Raw genomic sequence first — 20,064 nt, 5'->3', positions numbered from 1 at the left:
AATTATATTATATTATATTATATTATATTATATTATATTATATTATATTATATTATATTATATTATATTAATGTATGCATTTTTCAATTGTAGTCTTTTAAAATGTAATGTAATGTTGTCAAAAATATTAATTGTTCGATACATATCAATACTGAAATATCCAATACTCATTTTACGCAGATTAGATACACGATACCAGCTGCTCTTTCTCACTCTCTCATCTCTCTGACAGCAAGTTGACACACAAACCCCCCTTCACTCACTCACTTGTTTCATTTGCTCCGAATGAATATTGTTGGTTTACAGGGTTTGAATTTTGGTGTGGAATTGCTCGTATTGCACACAATTTTACTCATTCCTGCAGATTTTCTCCTCACACCCAAAGTGCGAACACATAAAGCCGCCTCTCATTACTAAATTGAGTTATTTTTCGCTGCTTATTGCGCTTAAACAGTCAAATACACACAAAATAATGTCAAAATGCCGGTCTTGGCAAGTATTCACGCAAATACAGTCACTTATATTTTAAGTAAACGTAAACAGTTGAGAAAAAAAAGCGCATGTGTAACAGTGTAATGGATCAGTGCGTCAGGTCTTAAAGTGACAGCAGCCTAATATACCTGCTGCCAAATTATGAGATAATACTAAAAATATCTATATGGCAGTTTTTCCCAACGGTATTGATGTCAAAACTGTGGCCAGTGAAAATGCTAGTAACATTGGAAAACCGCTAGCCACAGTGGCTGGTGAGCAAAAAAGTTCATGTCAAGCCCTGTATATAATCAATTTTGAATCAATTTACAGCCTTAAGGTCATTGCACACTGAGTCCGAAATTCGCATGCGAAACTTTCGCACGTTAAAAAATAAATTCGACCTCACGTTATGTCAATCGTTTGCACACTGCCTCCGAAACTTTCGTCCGTCAAAAAAATATTCGGATCAGGTTCGATTTTCTGCGTTTTTCGCATCCGTGGCACGCATTTTGAGAGACGTTTTGACAATTCAGAGCCACCGTACGCGAACGCAAAAATCCAGAATGCCATCTGACAAGTTGATCCACGTTGCCTACAGCACAAAACAGCAGCACTGAATGACTAACAACGTGAGGAACACAAAGAGACCGAATATAAAGACAGATTGTGCCAGTAGTAAAGCATCAAACAGAGCCACTGACATCCTGAAGTAAACTTTGAAACGCTCGGATAATCCCGCAGCTCCTTGATGAGGTGAATTCTTCTTTCTCTCTATGCAATCTCGGGATTGAATAGACTCAATATTTTCTCTTTCTTTTTCTAGAGGAGACAACTAATCCTGCTCACTGCTTGAAGACTTGTATTGACATTTTGTATTGTTTTGCGATTTGTTTTGCGATTTTTTTCGCAACGCATTCATTAATACGCATCGGACTCAGTGTGCAAGGTCTCGGTGCGTGACGAATTTTTAGGATTGCGAATACGAAAAAACGCATGCGAAAATTTCGGACTCAGTGTGCAAAGGCCTTTACTAAAGATGAATCTGGTTTTTATTGACTTTATCTGACCTTTCTTCAAATGGAGTAGCATGTGAGATTGCATGTCACATTGTCAGGTGCTTTTTTTTTTTTTTAATGTATTTTTCCTTTCTCTATGCGTGTATCAGAATTCTACATGTGAAGGATCATGCACTTGTAACTCTTTTGTCTTACCAAGCTTCCCATGTTAACCCAGCTCACTCTGTGTATTTCACCTCTATTTCTCTCTCTCTTCCTCTTCGTTTCTTTACACTGGAATGCTGTCTACATCCCAGTCTGGCTTCAAGGTCAGTATGCCTACTTTCCTTGCTTGCACTTCCTTTGTACTGCAGATCAACTTCTTTAGGTTGTAACATGCTAACTGTGTGCTGCTTTAACAGGGCCTGCTCTGTAAATCATTTTAAGGATGGTTCGAAGGATCTAGGACTTGTGTTTTTGAGGGGCCGATGGAGGGGGGAAACTGTATCCGCTAGACGGGGGAAAAATAATTCAGTGGTTGATTGTGGTGTGGTGGTGCCCTTGGGCGATGCACTTAACCCCAATTTGCTCTTGTTGCCTCCATCACTCCCTTTGGACTTGCTTCTAAAGTTTCTATGGAAAAACAGAAATTGTTCTGACCTGAATTGATTAAAGGTTCAAAAGAAGGAATGAGGAAACCTGGGAAAGTCAAGCAGGCACTACAAACAGAAGAGCTTGTCTTATTAATGCATGCCAGCTTACCTGTGAGGTCTGCTGAGATGGCGTTTAGAAGAAGAGAGGAACGACTCGCCAGAGCTTCTGCTGATAGAAAGGATGTGGGAAAAGAATGAGGGAGAGCGCTTGCAGATCTTCTAATTGGAGCGTAAAGAATCTCCATCAGTCATTTTCTCCTGCGTGGTGTTGAAAAACTTGCCTCTTCTGCCAGCGCGCCGTCAATACAAACCCATCCCACAACAGCTGGGATCTCGGCATTCGGCTTGTTTATCATGGTTATTATTTGCATCTCTTTTTAGTTTGGTCTGAAACAGAGACTTGTCAAACAGTTTTATTTTTTCAGCTCTTGTTACTCCAACCAGAAAACAAGCCGAATGTTACAGGAGCACTTGACAGAACTGTCATTTTCTCTCTCTCCCTCTCTCCCATCCCTCTCCTCCTCCTCTTTGTTTTTTGGCTTTTTTGATTTATTCTCTGGAACTCATGAAAACAACAAACAGGGCCGATTTGATATCTCCCCCAGATGAAGGGGTTCAATGTAATGAAAAGGAATCCGTGTCACTCTGAAATGAATTTTCCCCAGTGTTGCACATTTGCTGCTGAGCTCCAGGCCCTCTTGATTTAGTCTACAAATGCCTGACAATAAATGTGTTGTGTGTCGTTCCCTGAAGTCTTTTTCTTTGTTTCTGTCCTTCTCTAACTCATTCTGTTTTTTTCTGTATTTTTCCTTTTGCTTTCTCGGTTTCTCTTGTTCCCTTCTCTTGAAAATGTCTTTTTCATTATTTTTGTCACTCACTTCTTCTGTTCATTCATCTTTCTTTCTTCTCTTTTGTGTCTACATACCTGTATTTCTTTTTTTCTTGTTGTCTTTCTCTTCTTCCTTTCTCTCTTTCTGTCAGTCTATATATATATAATATAAAATTACTTATATTAAATGTATGTCTTATTTTTCCAATTAATTTAATGATTTTTGCAAAAATGTTTTACTTACGATATAAAATGTATTTATTTTATCATTATTGTTTTGTCTGTGACATAATTTTTTTGGCATTATTTGTTGTATTAAATATTATTTAATATATTTATATTTTTATGAATAATATTTAAAACATTATATATTATTAATATTCAATAATATTAAAAAAAAAATTACATTTTTGTATTTTATAGGCATAATTTTTGTCATATTTTTTGTTATATTAAATACTATTTAAAAATATAACATTATTAATATATATTTTTTTAGATATTTTAAAAAATATTAAATATTTTTAAAATGTACATCATATTATATAATATTAAAAAAACTTTAAATTTGTTGTATTTTATAGGCATAATTAGTTTGCACACAATATTTATATTTTTTATGAATAATATTTAAAAACATAATACTAATATTCAGTAATATATATTTAAAAAAATTACATTTATTTTGTATTTTATAGGCATACTTTTTGTAATAATTTTTGTTATATTAAATACAATTAAAATATTATATTATTAATATATATTTTTAATATTAAAAAAATGTAATATTTTAAAAATGTACATATTATATAATATTAAAAAACCTTTAAATTTGTCATATTTTATAGGCATAATTATTTTCCACACAATATTAAAATTATCATTAAACATTAACATACAGTATTTTATTTTATTAATTTATAATATATAACATCTATTATCTTTATAACCTATATTATATTATATTATATTATATTATATTATTATATATATAGTATCCGTCTATGTAATGTATAGTATTTTGTCATTCCTCCCTCTGTTTTTCCTCTCACTCTTCCACCTCTTCTCTGTTTGTGTAATTTAAGTCACCGTTACTCATTCTGGAGAGGTAGAAGGCCGTATTTCTGGGTTCTGTCTCATTATTGCGGGAGGCTGTTCTGCTGCGCTGGGCTGTTGGTGTTGGTTCCTCCGGCAGGTGAAGGCCACAATCCCGCACAGACAGGGAGGTCTGCTTCTCTGGGCCTGTCGACGAGTGCATACGATCCGGCCAGCTCGGGGGAACACCTCCGCCTGTCTGCTGTCTCTGTGTGCTTTCCAGTTAGCTTTGGCTGGCCTGGCCTCAGGGCCGACCGCATGATTAACTAGATTAGTCAAGGGCCGGAGGGAATCGTCCGCTCCACACAGGATGATACGTAAGAGACGCGGGGACACCCCATCGTGCACCTGGCCGCAAAACGTTCTCAGAAGCCAAAGTCTATTAGGCTCGAAAAGTTAGCGCTCGCCACAGACAGAACTGTGAAAATGAGCCCCGCTATCACACAGCGGCTCTTGCCAGCTCTCCTCCACCTGCTGCTAGCGAAATGGCCACAGCCTGCGAAGAACCCACATTTCCTGCCTTTTATTAGTCCTGAGCTCACGAACATATCCTGAACGCCAGGAAGGAGATATCCGGCCAATATAAAGACACAATTGACATTAAAGGATGACTTCGAGAGGGATGAGGGATGGAGTAAACACACACGCTCAAACAGTCTTTGATGGTGTTCCACTCCGTTCTCTGCTGGTCAAACAGGTCGTGGTTGTGATAAACAGAAAGATTTTTGTCCTTACTCAACCTTTTCTGCTTTTTATCCCATCTTGGACTGTTGGTGTGGGCACACTTATGTGCAATTCTGTCAGCGCAATTGAAAAGAAAAAGAAAAATGACATCAAAAAGTGGGCCCAAAAGGCTTGGATGAAAACGCGGCGCGGTAACCATCTCCAGGCTTCTGTGTTGCGCAGCCCGCTCATAAACGCGTGCTGGCTCCGTAACATAAGCCGCTTTTCTGTTTTCTACCCAGAATTCCTCATAACAGCGTGATGGATTTATTTCTTCAACATCGATTTCCGTGTGCATTCATCTCGAAATCGCACCCAATTTTACCATTGGGTCTTGTTTTATGTTATTAAGTGTCAGGTGCGATTGAACTTTGGAATAACGTTTGCTTTAATGCCCGCCGGGCCTCATTTCTCCAGTTAAGTGACCACAGAACGTAATTGTTTAGAAATGTAGGTTCATATTATTTTGAGAAAGGAAATGTTGAAAGAGCGAACGTTTTATAAGAAGTCATTTTAAGCTCATGAGGTCTGGGTTGCTTTTTGTTTTTCTAGCTTGACCTTGCAATGGTGGTCATTCAACAACGTTAGCTTTTGCCGAGTCATGGCTTTGGGATGTCAGAAAGTACATGTCCTTCCCTAGGGCTTAATTTGACAGTGAAAAGGACTATTTTTTATTTTATTTTATTTTTTAGAGGTGTTTACTGGATGCAAGTTTCAAAGGCTTCATTATGCAGAAGTTTAGAACATCTTTATAGCCAAAAGTTAACAGACTTTCTGATGTTTGCTTACGCTCCAGCCAATATCTTGAGAATTTCAAAGTGCTTTCAAGCCTGTGAACATTGCCTGAAGCTGTTTTGTATATGAATTATTAATTTTAAGATCTGGATGAATTGCTATTTTTGATAATATTCCAGGGTTCGAGCTCTGAGAAGATAAGATTCATTAAAAAGTGTTAGGTTAGACTGCAGTGTAGAACTTTCTCCAAAGCACATGCTCCATTTTCACCTGTGTCCAAGTGTGCATATTTCTTTTTGAGGTTTATATGTTATGTTTTGATGTATAATTAGTGTGTTTTTCCTCTAGACAACCTCAAAATTTTGCTGAAAGATTATTTTCTTTCTCTCCCTCTGTACAGTGCCCTGTCATGGACCTGTTTACCTGTGTTTCATTTGTTCCACTCATTTTAATGTTGCTTCTCTCGTTGCCTGAAGCCACACTGTTGCTCAAATGTAGTACAGTTTTCCTAGGATTGATAATATGGCCGTTAATGCAATGTAAAGCTCAGTACAGAGAGGAGGAAGATGACAGGGTTACGTATGTGATCCAGAGTTTTATTTAGAGGAAAGGAAAATGTTGGCATTGGGAAAATTGACAAAGAAGGCACTCTCTCTGCCTTGTAAATGGAGTCTCTGCCCTTGCACACGTGTGTAGTTGAGTTCACTATACAGAGATGTTTCCATTTAGGTTTGTGTTGGCAAGAGAGAGAGGCATTCTCTTCAAAAGTCTCTGTTCAAAAGTTGGTGTCGGTAAGATTTCTTTTTAAATGTTTTTGACAAATGTCTTTTATGCTCACCAAGGCAAAAACAAACAAACAAACAAAAAAACAGGAAAAATGTTATGACAATTTAAAATTCTATTTTAATATATTTTATAGGGATGCACGGTATATCGTCCACCGTATCAGTTTCGGCCGATATGTTCATTTTTGATGGCCTGATAAGAAAATGTGGCCGATATATTAAAACCGATAAATAATGGATTATTTCCTTCAGCTGAGACACTTCAGATGTACACTGTTATCCATTATGGTTTTGAATTGCTTGAAATATAATTGGAGTCACTTCAAAAAGGAAAAACATGTGCAGCGCAAATCTGTCATATAGGCTACATACAGTTATAATGAGAACATTTTAATTGTGTCCTTGGGACATGGCTTTTAATGGTTAGACTTTTGTTTTTGTAATCAAATATTATATAAAAATTTGCATTTAGATTTATCGGCCAGTATATCGGTTATCGGCTTACAAATATAAAGAATTATTGTATTATATTACCCTAATATTTTAAAGTGGAATTTATTCCTGTGTTGCAAAATTGAATTTTCAGCATCATTACTCCAGTCTTCAGTGTCACATAATCCTTCAGAAATCATTTTAATATGCTTATTTGCTGCTCAAGAAACATTATCATTATTATCAATTTTGAAAACAGCTGTGCTGATACAATTCTTTGTGGGAACAGAAATATATTATATATATATATATATATATATATATATATATATATATATATATATATATATATATATATATATATATATATATATATATATATATATATATATTTACTGTCACTAATCAATTTAATCCATTCTTTACAAAAATTGTTTTACTGGCCTCATACATGAATTGTAGTGTATATAAATTACATTTCAGATACAGGTTAAGGAATTTTCAACTGTGTATTCAAATTAATACAGACATTAATATTCTTATGCAGATTTTTAGAAATTAGAATATTGGTTTAATCTGATTTATTAATGGTTAGGTTAAAGCATTTACATGCTGCTTTCATAATCAGAATATTCTTGTGCAAATAAGTACGTTTGTGTGGTTTCACTGTTATACTGATATAGCAGAGCTATATTTTGGGTCCATTTAAGGAATATTTGGAATTGATATTTGATTTAATCTGACAGGATTGGTTAGATTAGAGTGTCACCATCACTTATATCCATAGTGGAGCTCACTGGAAATATTGGCAAGCAGCACACTAATATCAACCCCACAAAGCCTTCCTTTCAGCAAGGTTTAAGAATATTTTTTGTTATATTCCTGCGCCATCATGCTTTTATCACAGCATAGCAAAAATACCAGAACGACGGGTGAATTACATCTGAATTAGATGTCGTCGTTTCTCTTTATTGTTGTAGAAGTGTTTCCTCAATGAACTCTGTGAAATGGGGTTACCTATCCCATCACATCAGAGTTCAAATGGAGACATATAAACATATAATCAAAACCCTGAATAAAGGGCTGGCGCGCAATACATAAAAACAGTCAGCTGCTTATTGCAAGTGTAGCGGAGCCAAGCAGATGGCTTGGCCTCTTCTGGAAACACCAAATAGGAACATTCCAGTATATTTATGACCTGTTACACAAACTCCCTTGAGCACACACACAAAGTCTTTCTTTTGCTTTGTTATATGGTCATGTTATCTTCGTGATGGTCTTTTGACAGCACAGCACTTCTTGCCCGATGTTTCCAGACTCGACATGAAATTTGTTTGCGGCGCTTTTATTAGATTGTTTAATAGCTATCAAATTAGCAGTGTTGGGGAAACTACTTTGGATCTGCAACTTGCCGAGATGCTCATAAAATAGTTAAACTACAGTCGAGCTACACTGAGTCTACTACTATAAGTTGCTAATGCTAACTAAATATATTTCTGAAAGTATAATTGTCAGATGGTACCGTTTAATTCTGCAATTAGACCATTTATCTGGCACAAAATACTAGAACTAACTAATAAAACTAGAAAACGTGTTTATATAACAGAGCAGAAAACATTGTTTAAATAAATATTTCGGAGTTTAATGAATTGGCGAATCATTTAAATGAATCAATGAATTGTTTGTTTAAATCAGTGAATTGTTTAAATAAATCAGTGAATCGTTTATTTAATCAGTGAATCGTTTATTTACACGTACCATGTGAATGAACTGATTCACTAAAATGAATCCGATTTCCCAATGCAACATTTGTGAGAGAGGACAGAGTTCACGCTGCTGTGGGCGCAGTGATGAAAATGTGATGAAAAATGCAGTGATGTAGCTGTTTGTTATGCTACACCACTGCTTATTGGGAAAGCTGCATAGTTTTGAAAGCAGCTGTTGTGCTGTAATCAATGTATATTCAAGTTAGTATCATGCTGCTTTTAGTTATATACTCCCTAACAGTGCAAGCAAGTCAAGCAAGCCTATTGTGGTCTGTGTGTTTCGAGCCTCAAGACCTTAATTCTGTTTGCGTTTGCAGAAATTGATGATTATAACAAATATTGCATAGAGCAGTGGATGAAATAGTAGTAGACTTTTCCTCTTCATTGCCTACGCTCTTGTCAACGTGCATGGCTCCATGCTACGGCCTCACATCCCAGAGACACGCATTCATGTGCAGTAAAGAGAGGAAAAGAAAACCTTGGGAACCTTCTAGGCGCTGCCCCCTAATTGTCAGCTAATCGTTAGTCGACTAGAAGAGGCTTAGTCGACCAAAAAGTGAGTGACAGATCATTAACAGCGAGTCCTTGTGGTAATTACAGTATGTCTGGCTGGATATCCAAAAGTTTGTTTATCCATCAACCTCAAATATGGCTTATCATTTGAAATTAGTGTTGTCAAAAGTACCGACTTCGGTACCTAGTCGGTACTGAAATTTAAAAAATGTGACGCTTTGAGCACTGTTGAGTGGATTCGTAAACATCTCTGATTGGCCGTTGTTTTCACGGCTCATCGGATATGTCTGTGATAGGCTTCAATGATCAACGCTGTAAAAACGTTGTAAATAGTCATCAGTTAATCTCTTCACTAAGAGCTCACACAGATACACACGGTAGCATTTGAAAGCAGGCATCTATCGCGGATCGGTCCACTGTTAGACACCTGCTTTCAATCACTCTCTCTCCCACTTTCAAAACGCTTTCAAATTCAAACACTTCCGTGTGCTTTCAAATGCTCCCACGCGCTGATCATTGTAGCCAATCACAGGCATATCCGATGAGAGGTAGCGACTTTACCTGGCTGCTCGGTCTAATGTTAACCTAGATAAATATGTGCTATTATTAGGCGCATATCCAAGTGTTTGTGTGGAGTGTGGAAGATAAAGTATAGCGAGTTTACTGCAAGACATGGAGGTGCCGGTGCGATCACTTGCATTTTTTCCTGATAACAGCGGAAACAACTTAAAGTCTGTAATTTTTCTTCTTACAGATAAGAGTAATACATCATTCGAAACTGTAAATGGTCTACTTTTATTTGTGTAAACTCACAAAACCCAGAAGAAAATGTCTCTTTTGTAAAATAAAGAAAACAAACAGGAAACGCTTTCTGCCGTGTCGGTCTCTGTTTATAGGCTACTTGCCTCACAGACATGAGAAATATATCTATAGAAAGCTTTAAATGTCTACTTTTGAATGAACCAATTCAAATCGAAAAGAAATATTCTCTGCTAATGTCATTCGTATGAACGGTGCATTTCTCTCTATAGGTGCGTTCACTATACTCCTCAGTATATATTTCATACATAATTATATTAATATAAACAAGCGATTAGACGACTTATGGCATAAATGAACGACTAGTAGTCGACTACAAAAATCTTTTTTTGTTGGGGGCAGCCCTAGAACCTTCTGAAAAGATGGAAACACACTCACACCAGTCGTTCTTTTACTAGTATTATGTCACAATGCTAACTCTAACCCCAAATTTCTGTGTGGCAACTGCTAGCTGATGACTAGAGTTGTGCTAGTTTCTGCATCAGGAGCCAGAGGACTGCGGCTTTCCTCTGGTACTTCAACACAGAGACTCCACTGTGTGCTCAGGACAGCTCATCCAGAAGAATGATCAGGTTCTAGTGCCGCAGTGGCTTGGCCCGATTTCTCCAAGCCTTGTTCGGCGTCACCTTGCTTCAGTGAACATGCTCTGAAAACTCCCTCAATGTCTTTACGTTGCTTTTTGCCAGAGTACCAGCCGAATGGGGAGGCAGGCGTTGTGCAGAGCACCTTGGTTCTGCTTTCCTGGCACACGTAGACGTGGCTTGTCGTATCCCATAAGCCCCTATAATAACTCTTCAATTACCGTCGTGTATTGTGTGTCTTGGGCAGTGCTCTGTGGTGTCAAGGGGGGCCGTAGGAGGTCTTTCCACAACACTGTGTTATTACTCATTTAAAGACATTGGTGTTGGCATAGTCAGTGGTACATCTGTTCTGCAAGGCTTAGGCATACATTTTTTCCTTTTTTTGATCAAGTCAAGATGGTGAACAGTAACCGATCCTGGCCACCACTTTGCCAGTGCGCAATACTCCAATGCCGGCCACGTAAACAGGAAAACTCTGGCGCTCGTTGGGACCGATTGACCGCAGGGTTTAGGCCTGTTTGGTACGACACTTCTCAGAAATTAAAACCTCTTGATTGCTCTTTTAATTTATTTATTCATTCCTTTTTGGTAGTGCATTGTGTTCCTGCGGGTTTCCATGCCACAGCAAATGGAGGAGGGTGAAAGATAATGAGAAAAATCCCAGAGCTCAAACACAAACATACTGCCTTTCATTTGCAGCACAGCTTGATCCGTGGAGATCAGTCCTCTGCTCCCTTTTGTTTATAATAAGCTAGCTTTTGGCTCCTCTCATTGACCCTTCTGTTTGTACTTGACTGTTTGTATGTGTGCAAAAGAAGAAAAGCAAACTCTTTGAAGAGATTTTTGATTCTAATTGTAGCAGTTTTATTTTATTTTATTTTATTTTATTTATTTTATTTTATTTTTTATTTTATTTTATTTTATTTTATTTTATTTTATTTTATTTTATTTTATTTTATTTTATTTTATTTTATTTTATTTTATTTTATTTTATTTTATTTTATTTTATTTTATTTTATTTTATTTTATTTTATTTTATTATTCTGAATGAAATAATGCATATTCTATTCCACAGTCATCTTCATTGTATAATCCATACTATTTTTAAAAAATATTATGTGATGTATTGTGCATTCGATATTTCTTAATGTGCACAGTACTTTTATTTTTTTATTTTTTATTTTATTTTTGGAATGGAATAATATACTTTTACAGTAATGTTCTACACACTATTTTTTTTTTTTTTTTAAGTTATGCATTATTTCATAATGTGCACACTTTATATTCTCCATACTTTTTTTGCAGCTTTAGTTGCTATTCTGAACATACTGTTTCCTGTATCCATCCAACTCTGTCCATCTGTGCATGTCTGACTGAAATCTGTTGTTTTGTCGCTGCAGGCAGATGAAAGACCAAAGCAAGAAAGTTGCCAACCTGAAGCACAAAGAGCAGGTGGAGAAGAGCAAGAACGCCCAGTTGATGGAAGAGGCTCGTAAGAGAGAGGATAACATCAACGAGAGTTCTCAACAGGTCAAGGTAAAATACACATTTTGTACTTGTATGTTTATGTTATTCAGTTATTTGATTGGCTAAGCGATGTTCCAAGAGTTTTAATATTTAACCCAACAGCACTGGGATGTTTCAGTGTTTGTATCGCTGCGCTTGTGTGATGTTGCCTAATTGAAATGCAGGATGAATCCCTGTTCCCTGTAATGGATTTTAGGCGAAGGTTTTACACACATAACCACTGAAATCTGATGAGAGCAGTGGCTGTTATAGTCTTAACATTGAAACTTAACCCGTAATGAGGCCAATCAACCTTTTAAGAGGGTCAAAGACCCCTCAAAAACCACGAGTTATTCACTATAGCTCAAACCTTTGTGCAGCGCTTAAAGGTTTTCCTTTTGTGCTGCCTAGAAATGTGTCTCTTCAGAGCGATCCGTCTTCTGATTATATAAGTTTGGATGTCAGCTCCAGTTCCTCATTTGAGAATTGCTAGGATTCTTCTCAGGTAAAGAGCGATCTCATGTTTCCCTCATCAAAACCGCATTCACGCACATCCTGACCTCGTGTCCTCCTCTCATTGTGAGCTTTGGATTTTGGAAAAAGAGAAAAGGAGAGAATAATTGAGCGATGAAATAGGACACAGTTGTTCAGTGCGACCACAGGAACTATTTTTGAATTTATGGCTTCGCGATAGTGAAGTAGAAGCATCGGTATCCAGGTATCGGGGTGTTTAGTTTATATTTGTGAATACAAACTACCTCATCTAGGCTGATGTATCTTTCATCAAGTTGACTATTTTAGCCCCAACTTGACAGGATGGTGGTCTGTGGTGGTCGTTCCCGCCCTTCTGGAGTGAGGGTCTGGATAGAATGCCAGAATCAGCAATTAATGTCTGTGAGAATCTCAGCGCAAAAAGTCCCAGTTTTTATGGAGGGGCTGTTTTTCCTCTTTGCCGTAGACCTCTGGACAACAATGCCACAGCGGCCCTGCCTTTGTTGTGGTTTTCGGTGTTTTTCCTGGCCGTTGGTTTGTTCTTTCGATCATTCTCCATTTTCACATTTTCCATGTTCTGTGTCATGTGTTCTTTGTTTTCGTTCGAGTTCATATGCTTTATTTCTGACAGCAGGATTGATGTGCTATTGGACTTCGACCTGTGGTACCGGCGACTGGAGCGTCAGTGTGTGCGTGCACACGAGTACGTGTTGTGGTCAGAGAGAGCTCATTTATGACTTCAGGGCCCCAGCTTCCTCCGTGGGGTCACGTTGCCACAAGCCCACATTGTGGCTTGTGCTCCCCTGTTCGAAGCACCCCGATGCGGCTGCATCTCGGGCCTCTTCTGGAAGCAGCGACAGTTGCTTCCTTCAGCCAAGACCATCAACCGCCACCTTCCCCCACAGGCACATCACGATCCGGCTTTGAGGCCCTGAGACTGTAGATCAGGCGAACCTTGAGCTGATCTGCACACGCTATTGGACGCATCAGGCGTGTTTGGAAGGGAAACCGATTGTTGTTGATGATTCGGTATGGTTACGGTGGTCCTGCTCCAATCAGTTGGTCAGGGTGAGCTGAGAGAGAGGTTAGCCCAGGACACCAGAGCAATCCTCTTTCTCAGCGCAGCACTGACCCGGCACTAAAAATGGCTTTTTCAATCAATTAAGGAGGTTTCCATTGGAGCCCTGAGGTGGGAAGTGGGGTGGTCAGTCGTGGTTGAGCACCAGAGCTGCACAAACATATTCGAAATAGCAACTATTGACTTTGGAGAAGGTTAGATGGTCAGAAGGGAAGGACTTTCGCTTCTTTTTTCGAGTTTCCTGCTGGTGGCGTGGTGCTGCTTCCACATGATGATCCAATCAGTCCTCTAATTAGCCGTGCTTTCTTAGGCAAGCATCACTGTAACTATTCTGACAAACCCCTAGTCCTTAATATTAAACTTTTGTGTCTAACACATGCTATTAAAATCGTACAGCTTGAGGATGTGTGCTATTACTTTTGTAAGCAATTAGACTTATGGCTATCTATTTTTCAGGGTAGTAATTGACTCCCTTTCAACTAAAGAGATGGAATTTGAATTAAAACAACATTAAAAATTTACTTTTGAATGGCTCACTGTTAACTTACCCTAACCCTGGCCCTGTAAACCAACACCGAAAAATGGAAGTGATTTTTTTGGTAACCCATACTCGGAATTTGCCCTCTGCGTTTAACTCATCCAAGTTAGTACACACACATTAGAAGTAGTCAGTAGTGAACACACACACTTCAAACCATGGACACACAGGTTGCAAAATTGGCTGCCCCGGAGTAGTGGCCAGCCATTTTTGCTGTGGCACCCGAGGAGCGTTTGAGGGTGTTCGGTTTCTTGCTCAAGGACACCTCAGTCATTTCCTGTCGGTATCAAGAATCGAACCCGCAACCTTCGGGTTATCAGTCTGACTCTCTAACCATAGGCCTACGCCACAACTGATGGGCAAGTATCAATATGTCAATGTCTAGTTCATTAAGTTTAGCTCTTAGTTTCCATAGAATGATCAAATGGAACACAGATGCTGCATGTGCAGAGAATTGCAATGCAAAAAAAGGGTCTTTGATCAACACCCTTAAGTGCGTGACTTTAACCTTTTTTGAATCATCCCTATCCTTTTTCATTTATCTCTCTAGCCTGATAAAACAGGAGATGGGTTTTTATAGGCCTCCACATCTCCTTAGCGTTTCCGAGACATTTTCCGCCGGATACAGAGTTCCCAGACGTGCAATACGTACTGAATCATCAAGGCGTACCCCCCTCTACCGCCGATCAAATATCATCAGCCTGAAGAAATCAAGACTTTCACTGGGAAACGGAGAGAAGCAGGATGGAGAAAGACAGCGGGGGAGAAAAGATGACATTATAATGAAGCCCAGTAAATACCTGTTTTACTGCGTGGTTGAGTCTGTTCCCTTTTACTGCACAGTCTCACTGTGAGTGCAGCGCCAAATGCTCTGACTCCCAGCATGCCCTGTGACCAGAAGGCCCCACCGTAGCCCGATCTCCACCTTGACCGGCCTTTATCGATGATAAAAATGTGGAAAAATTGAGAGAGTTGGAAAGAAAATAGGAAGGTCAAAGAAAGGTACATCCAGTCAACTGGGTGAACATATTCCACTACATGCTTTTTGCAATCATCAAAGCAAGCTCAGAAAAATGTTTCCCCCACAGGTGCAGTGTGCATACTACTCCAGAGAAGCCATTATACTGACGCCGGAGCGCCACACATTACGAATGGCGGTACTAAGCCATAGGTCTTCTGTTTATAAGTCTCCCGGCCCCTTTTATGTTTGGCACATTGTGCTCTCATGTGGTTGTAAACATCAGCACTCAAATGCAGAGAGCTTAGAGTGACACCTTTAGTGTGCAATTGCGGAACAGTATTTTATAACATTTGGCGAGTTAGCGATCAAGCTGCTAAGTGTTCTTACAAGCACCAGTGGTCTTTTGTTTTTGCACGCTCATGAAGGCCTGAATATATCTCTACTGTACGTTGATTTTATAAAACTATCATAGCAGACATGTCTGACAGTAAAAAAAACAGAAAAACTAGTCAACCTCATTATCAACACACCTTCCTGACCTATCCTTAGCAAACACATTTATATAAAGATTTATGTACCAGGGTACCTATCTGCAATCAGCTTCTCATTGGTCTTTCTCCTTGTGTTCACATTTGCAGGTGAATAAAAAGATCTGACAGGTGATGGCGACACACTGGAGTTAATAAAGCCAAAGTGCTGCAGGCGAATCGCAGGTTTATGGTCCTTTTTAAACACGCAGATATAAAAGAGTCAAACAGGAGCCTTTTATGACTCGTTGGCCTGCCGACGCTGCTTTTATTGAGGGGGAACATATTACTGTCCCTGGGGGGAGGCCTTTTTTCATCCTAAATGACATTTTCTCAACCTGCCATAACAGACTGGTCGCAGTGTAACATCTAAGATCCATTAGAAAGCTATAGTTGGCGCAGGACAGTCTTAGCAAATGGGATTCAGTGAGCAAACCTGCTTTTCTAGTTTTAGCTGGTGTTTTGTTTTGTGCCTTTTTTTTGTCTGTCAGGTGTTTTTGGACACTTTAACATGTGCTTTTAAAGGCTAAACCCCAGTTTTTTTTGTTTTGTTTTTTTTTTTAGAAAGGATTATGAAACTATTATGTTTAGCTTAAGCTTGACCTAATGATGAGTTGTGCGTGTACAGGAACCATCTTGGGATTAGATGTTACATTACTGTCTAGGGCAAATTAGCGTTGGCAGCATCAGGTTTAGGGCTTTTTTGATTTCTTGAGGTCTTTGTGGAATGTTCTCGAATTGTTCCAATCTGTCTTCCAAAACCTCCAAAGACTGACGAGAGATCAGGCTCTAGCGGTAACACTGAGCAGAGGTGAAACAAAACTGCGGTAAAAATCTGCCCGACAAGGTCGTCATCACTAATGCGGTGGCGAGAGCCATTCTCAACACTCAGAGGGAAACGGAAAGAGAGAGAGGTAAAGCGAGGCTAAGATGGAGAAATGGAAATGGCGCAGGAAGAAAAGCAAGAGGCGCAGTGTATTTCACACATGAAAGCCTCGATTCTGCCACTCATCACCTCTGGAGCGCGAACAGGTCAGGAGGGAGCTAACAGACGCCAGTTTTGAGACTGACACTCTAAAGCGCAGATGCAGACTAGAGAACGGCAGCTTTCTTGAGTTGCGGGATTCAAGAGGACCTTATTTGTAGTAGGGACGCAATGGGCTTGCAACAGTTTGATTATCTTGTGTATGTTAGAGATGGTATGTTAGCATGACTGCTCAAACGGTCGAAAGGAAGGAAATGCTATTTTCTCTGTAGGCTTTCCAAAACTTTTTTGTCCTCAGAGCTGTTGTCTTCTCCCAGCAAAACGCAGAGTTGCTGGCCTGCACCAGAAAGTGTATGACAGCAGCTGTTGAATAATGAATGGTAGAAATCTCAACTCTCAACATTACAGCTATGAGAAAGGAAATCCTGCCTTAAAATTAGAAGATCTTACTGCTTTTATTGGCAAGGACACCATCTGATCGTTTTGCTATGGAACGTTTATCCACATTAGATGGATGAGACCAAAAAATAGCCTGACTGGAGCTAAACAAACTAAATTTATTATTCCCCTTTTGTCTTGATGTATTGACATGCATTGCAAAAATGACTTTGAATTAGTTTTTAATCCGTGTTTTTTGACCTACAAAATACATTTCCAGTAGCATTGATTGTATCTTGAATATAACTGTATTTTGTCTTGGATTTAACTTTATATATAAAAACGAGGAAAAAGTCTGCCTAACTAATGGGGAACGTTCTTACAACATTCTGGCAAGGTTCTCTAAATCATGAACGAATGTTTTTTCAAATAACATTAATAGAAGGTTTGTTCAAAGTTATTTGGTCTTATATAATGTTCTCAAAACGTTAGAACAAAAACATTATTTATACATTGTACTTGTTTTTAGTTTTTCTCTGAAATGTTTGTCTAACATTCAGAGAACATTCCATAATTTTTGCAAAATGATAAAATGGAATGTTTCTTTACCGTTTGCATAACCAAAAAAAGGTGGATGTTTTGAATGTTGACAGAACATCCTGAAATGACGTTTTCATAATAACAAATTGTTCTTGGAACATATTTTTGTTAGCCGGGTGTGCAGTAAGACAAAATACACTCATACTAAATATTCATTCTCTGAAAGCAAGTTTAAATGTCTAATGCAGTGCTGCTTCTTAAACAAAAATGTTTCGAGGATTTTTAGATATTTTAACTGGAAAATTAGAAAGAAAAACTAGTCTTTTTTTTTGCAGTGTGTGTTATTGCAACACAAGTTGGCAAATACTTTGGGGTTTTCACTCTCTCCCCATGCAAGTAGATGGGAGCTGAGCTTGCATGACTAGAAAACAACTGCCCGAGGGTGTTACCCAGATCCAAAATGGCCTACAAGTGAGTTGACTTACTTAAAACAAGACTTTTCATTCACATAGCTGCACCATCTGATACCCATCAGCCCCATATGTAGGCCCTCCACCCCTTCAATCAGCACAGAGCCTTGTTGTTTACACCCATCTTTGTTCTGCTACATCTCAAGTCTTTCTCCTCCTTCTTATGCTAAGTGTTTTGCCTCAGGCCGTGTGGGACGTTCTTGCTCTCATTCTTGTGTTTTTTTGTTTTTTTGGGTCCACTGTCATGTACATAAACTAGTGGCTTTGAAACTGCCCCAGTGGCTTCCCTGCTGAGGGCAGAATTTCCCCGCAGAGATACTTTGATGATAATGACTTTATGCTTTGAGGAGCCTGTTTTATGACACGTTGTGCCCAGACAACCATTATCGCTCAATGCAGTGATCACAGGATGTGAATTAAAGGTCAGCTTCCCACCACCACAGGCGGAGGGTGGAGAGACCCGAAGGTCTAACACACCTGGCCAATGTTTTTCTTGATGCTCATCTTTTTTCTTTTCTTTTCTTTTCTTTTTTTTTTTTTTTTTTTTTTTACTCCGCATAATGGGTGTTTACACATTTACTCTGAAGAAGAAGTTCACTGTTTTCTTAGAGAAATAAAACTAAAATTCTTTATTATATTTGAGCTTTATTTTAGTATTATATGTGTTCTATTTTAGTATTTACTAATATTTTGAATTAGGGGAGAAGTTTACTTCAGTAATTCTTAAGTTTCAATCCAGTTTCAATGTTTTCCTACATAATTATACACTGCCTAGCCAAAAAGTCACTGTTTGAATTTAAATAGGCAAATACTACAACTGGATCATTATTACATTGATTATGTTTCTAGCATGTTATATGTTTGGCAGCAGTTTTTCTAACACTAAATGGAGTGTGTAGCTTTTTATTTGTTAAACTACCATGTAGGAAGACGATTCATGGCCATATTCCAGGATGACAATGCCAAGGTTCATAAGGCTCAAACTGTGAAAGAATGGTTGGGAGGGAGCATGAAAAATTATTTTCACACATGAATTGGCACCTCTGAGTCCAGACCTTAACCTCACTGAAAGTCTTTGGGATGTACTGGAGGAGACTTTACAGAGTGCTCACCTCTTGCATTGTCAATACAAGATCTTGACCAAAAAAAAGGAAATAACATCACAACGTTATGGGGGGGGGATATTGTTTATTTGAATAATAAACAATATCGAGTCTATAAAGCAGCTCAATGAAGTACAACAAGCATATGAAAACACTCATTTGAACAGCATGCACACCAGGATATTTGACTGCACATCACATTTTTGGCATTATTGATACTGCTTGCAATCATAATGCAATGGAGCGGTCTACAGGACATACAGTAGATTAAGCCTCTAAAATAAAGGGTTATTGAGCTGCTTACAATGTCATAAATATCCTGCACAAAAAAAACCTGCCTACCTTACACGTCACCGAAGGTGGACTTTCGCTCTGGAGTAGAGCGGGCGGATTCTTCCTACGAACACTGCAACGGTCACAGTGTGACATCACATTCTGCGTGTATGTATTAAAAAAACATAATCTTTTTAATACCCTACTTTAAGTGTTTATTGCAAATAAATTACTTTATGCTGAAAAAATTGCATTGCATTTACAATCCTATGAAAACAGGGGGTGCTGCAGCACCCCTACTTCCCGCGCCTCTGCATGACTTACACACTGACACATTTTACCTCACTCCCCCACATCAAGCCGTCATCTTGATGTAGAACATGCAGAAAGCGGTGTAAGATGGGGGAAAGAGAGAGATGTAGACAGACGGAGTTGGAAGATGCCGGAAAGGGCTCGCTTCAAAGAACCACATCACAGGAGGTTATAGAAGTGAAGTAAACAGTGTTCGTAGCTCTCAGATCTGCTGTAACCACAGCACCCAGAGGCTTGATATCCAGCTCTCTTGGGAGCGTTTCAAAGCCCTGTTTTGAGCTCGTCATGGAAGCTTAGATTTCTTTCTGCTTGTCACTCATTTTAATTCCCCCCTCTCCTGGCCTTCTTGTTATTGATTGCGTTCACAAATTAACAACACTCAAGTTTATTGTGGCCCACTTTCAGCTACTTCCTTTCAAATTTTCTACCTCATACAATGATTTTCCCTGCTGTTTTAAACAACGGTGGATTCTTTGAGCGTCTACTGAACTCATTCACATT

At 38.6% G+C, this 20,064-nt stretch overlaps 1 protein-coding gene across 7 annotated transcripts in view; it reads left to right on the top strand.

Annotated features, from left to right (window-relative positions):
- Positions 1-20,064, top strand: part of erc1b (ELKS/RAB6-interacting/CAST family member 1b) — a 231,700-nt gene that overhangs the window by 87,548 nt on the left and 124,088 nt on the right. For all 7 annotated transcript variants that reach the window (XM_067391597.1, XM_067391596.1, XM_067391595.1 and 4 more), the window contains one exon: positions 11,801-11,936. In XM_067391597.1, the coding sequence (XP_067247698.1) occupies positions 11,801-11,936 (136 nt within the window). The remainder of the gene's footprint in view (positions 1-11,800; positions 11,937-20,064) is intronic.

Source organism: Chanodichthys erythropterus, chromosome 8 (genome assembly GCF_024489055.1).
Source record: "Chanodichthys erythropterus isolate Z2021 chromosome 8, ASM2448905v1, whole genome shotgun sequence".
NCBI lineage: Eukaryota > Metazoa > Chordata > Actinopteri > Cypriniformes > Xenocyprididae > Chanodichthys > Chanodichthys erythropterus.
The sequence above is the reverse complement of the archived record's forward strand: the minus strand, read 5'-3'. Positions and strand labels throughout refer to the sequence as shown.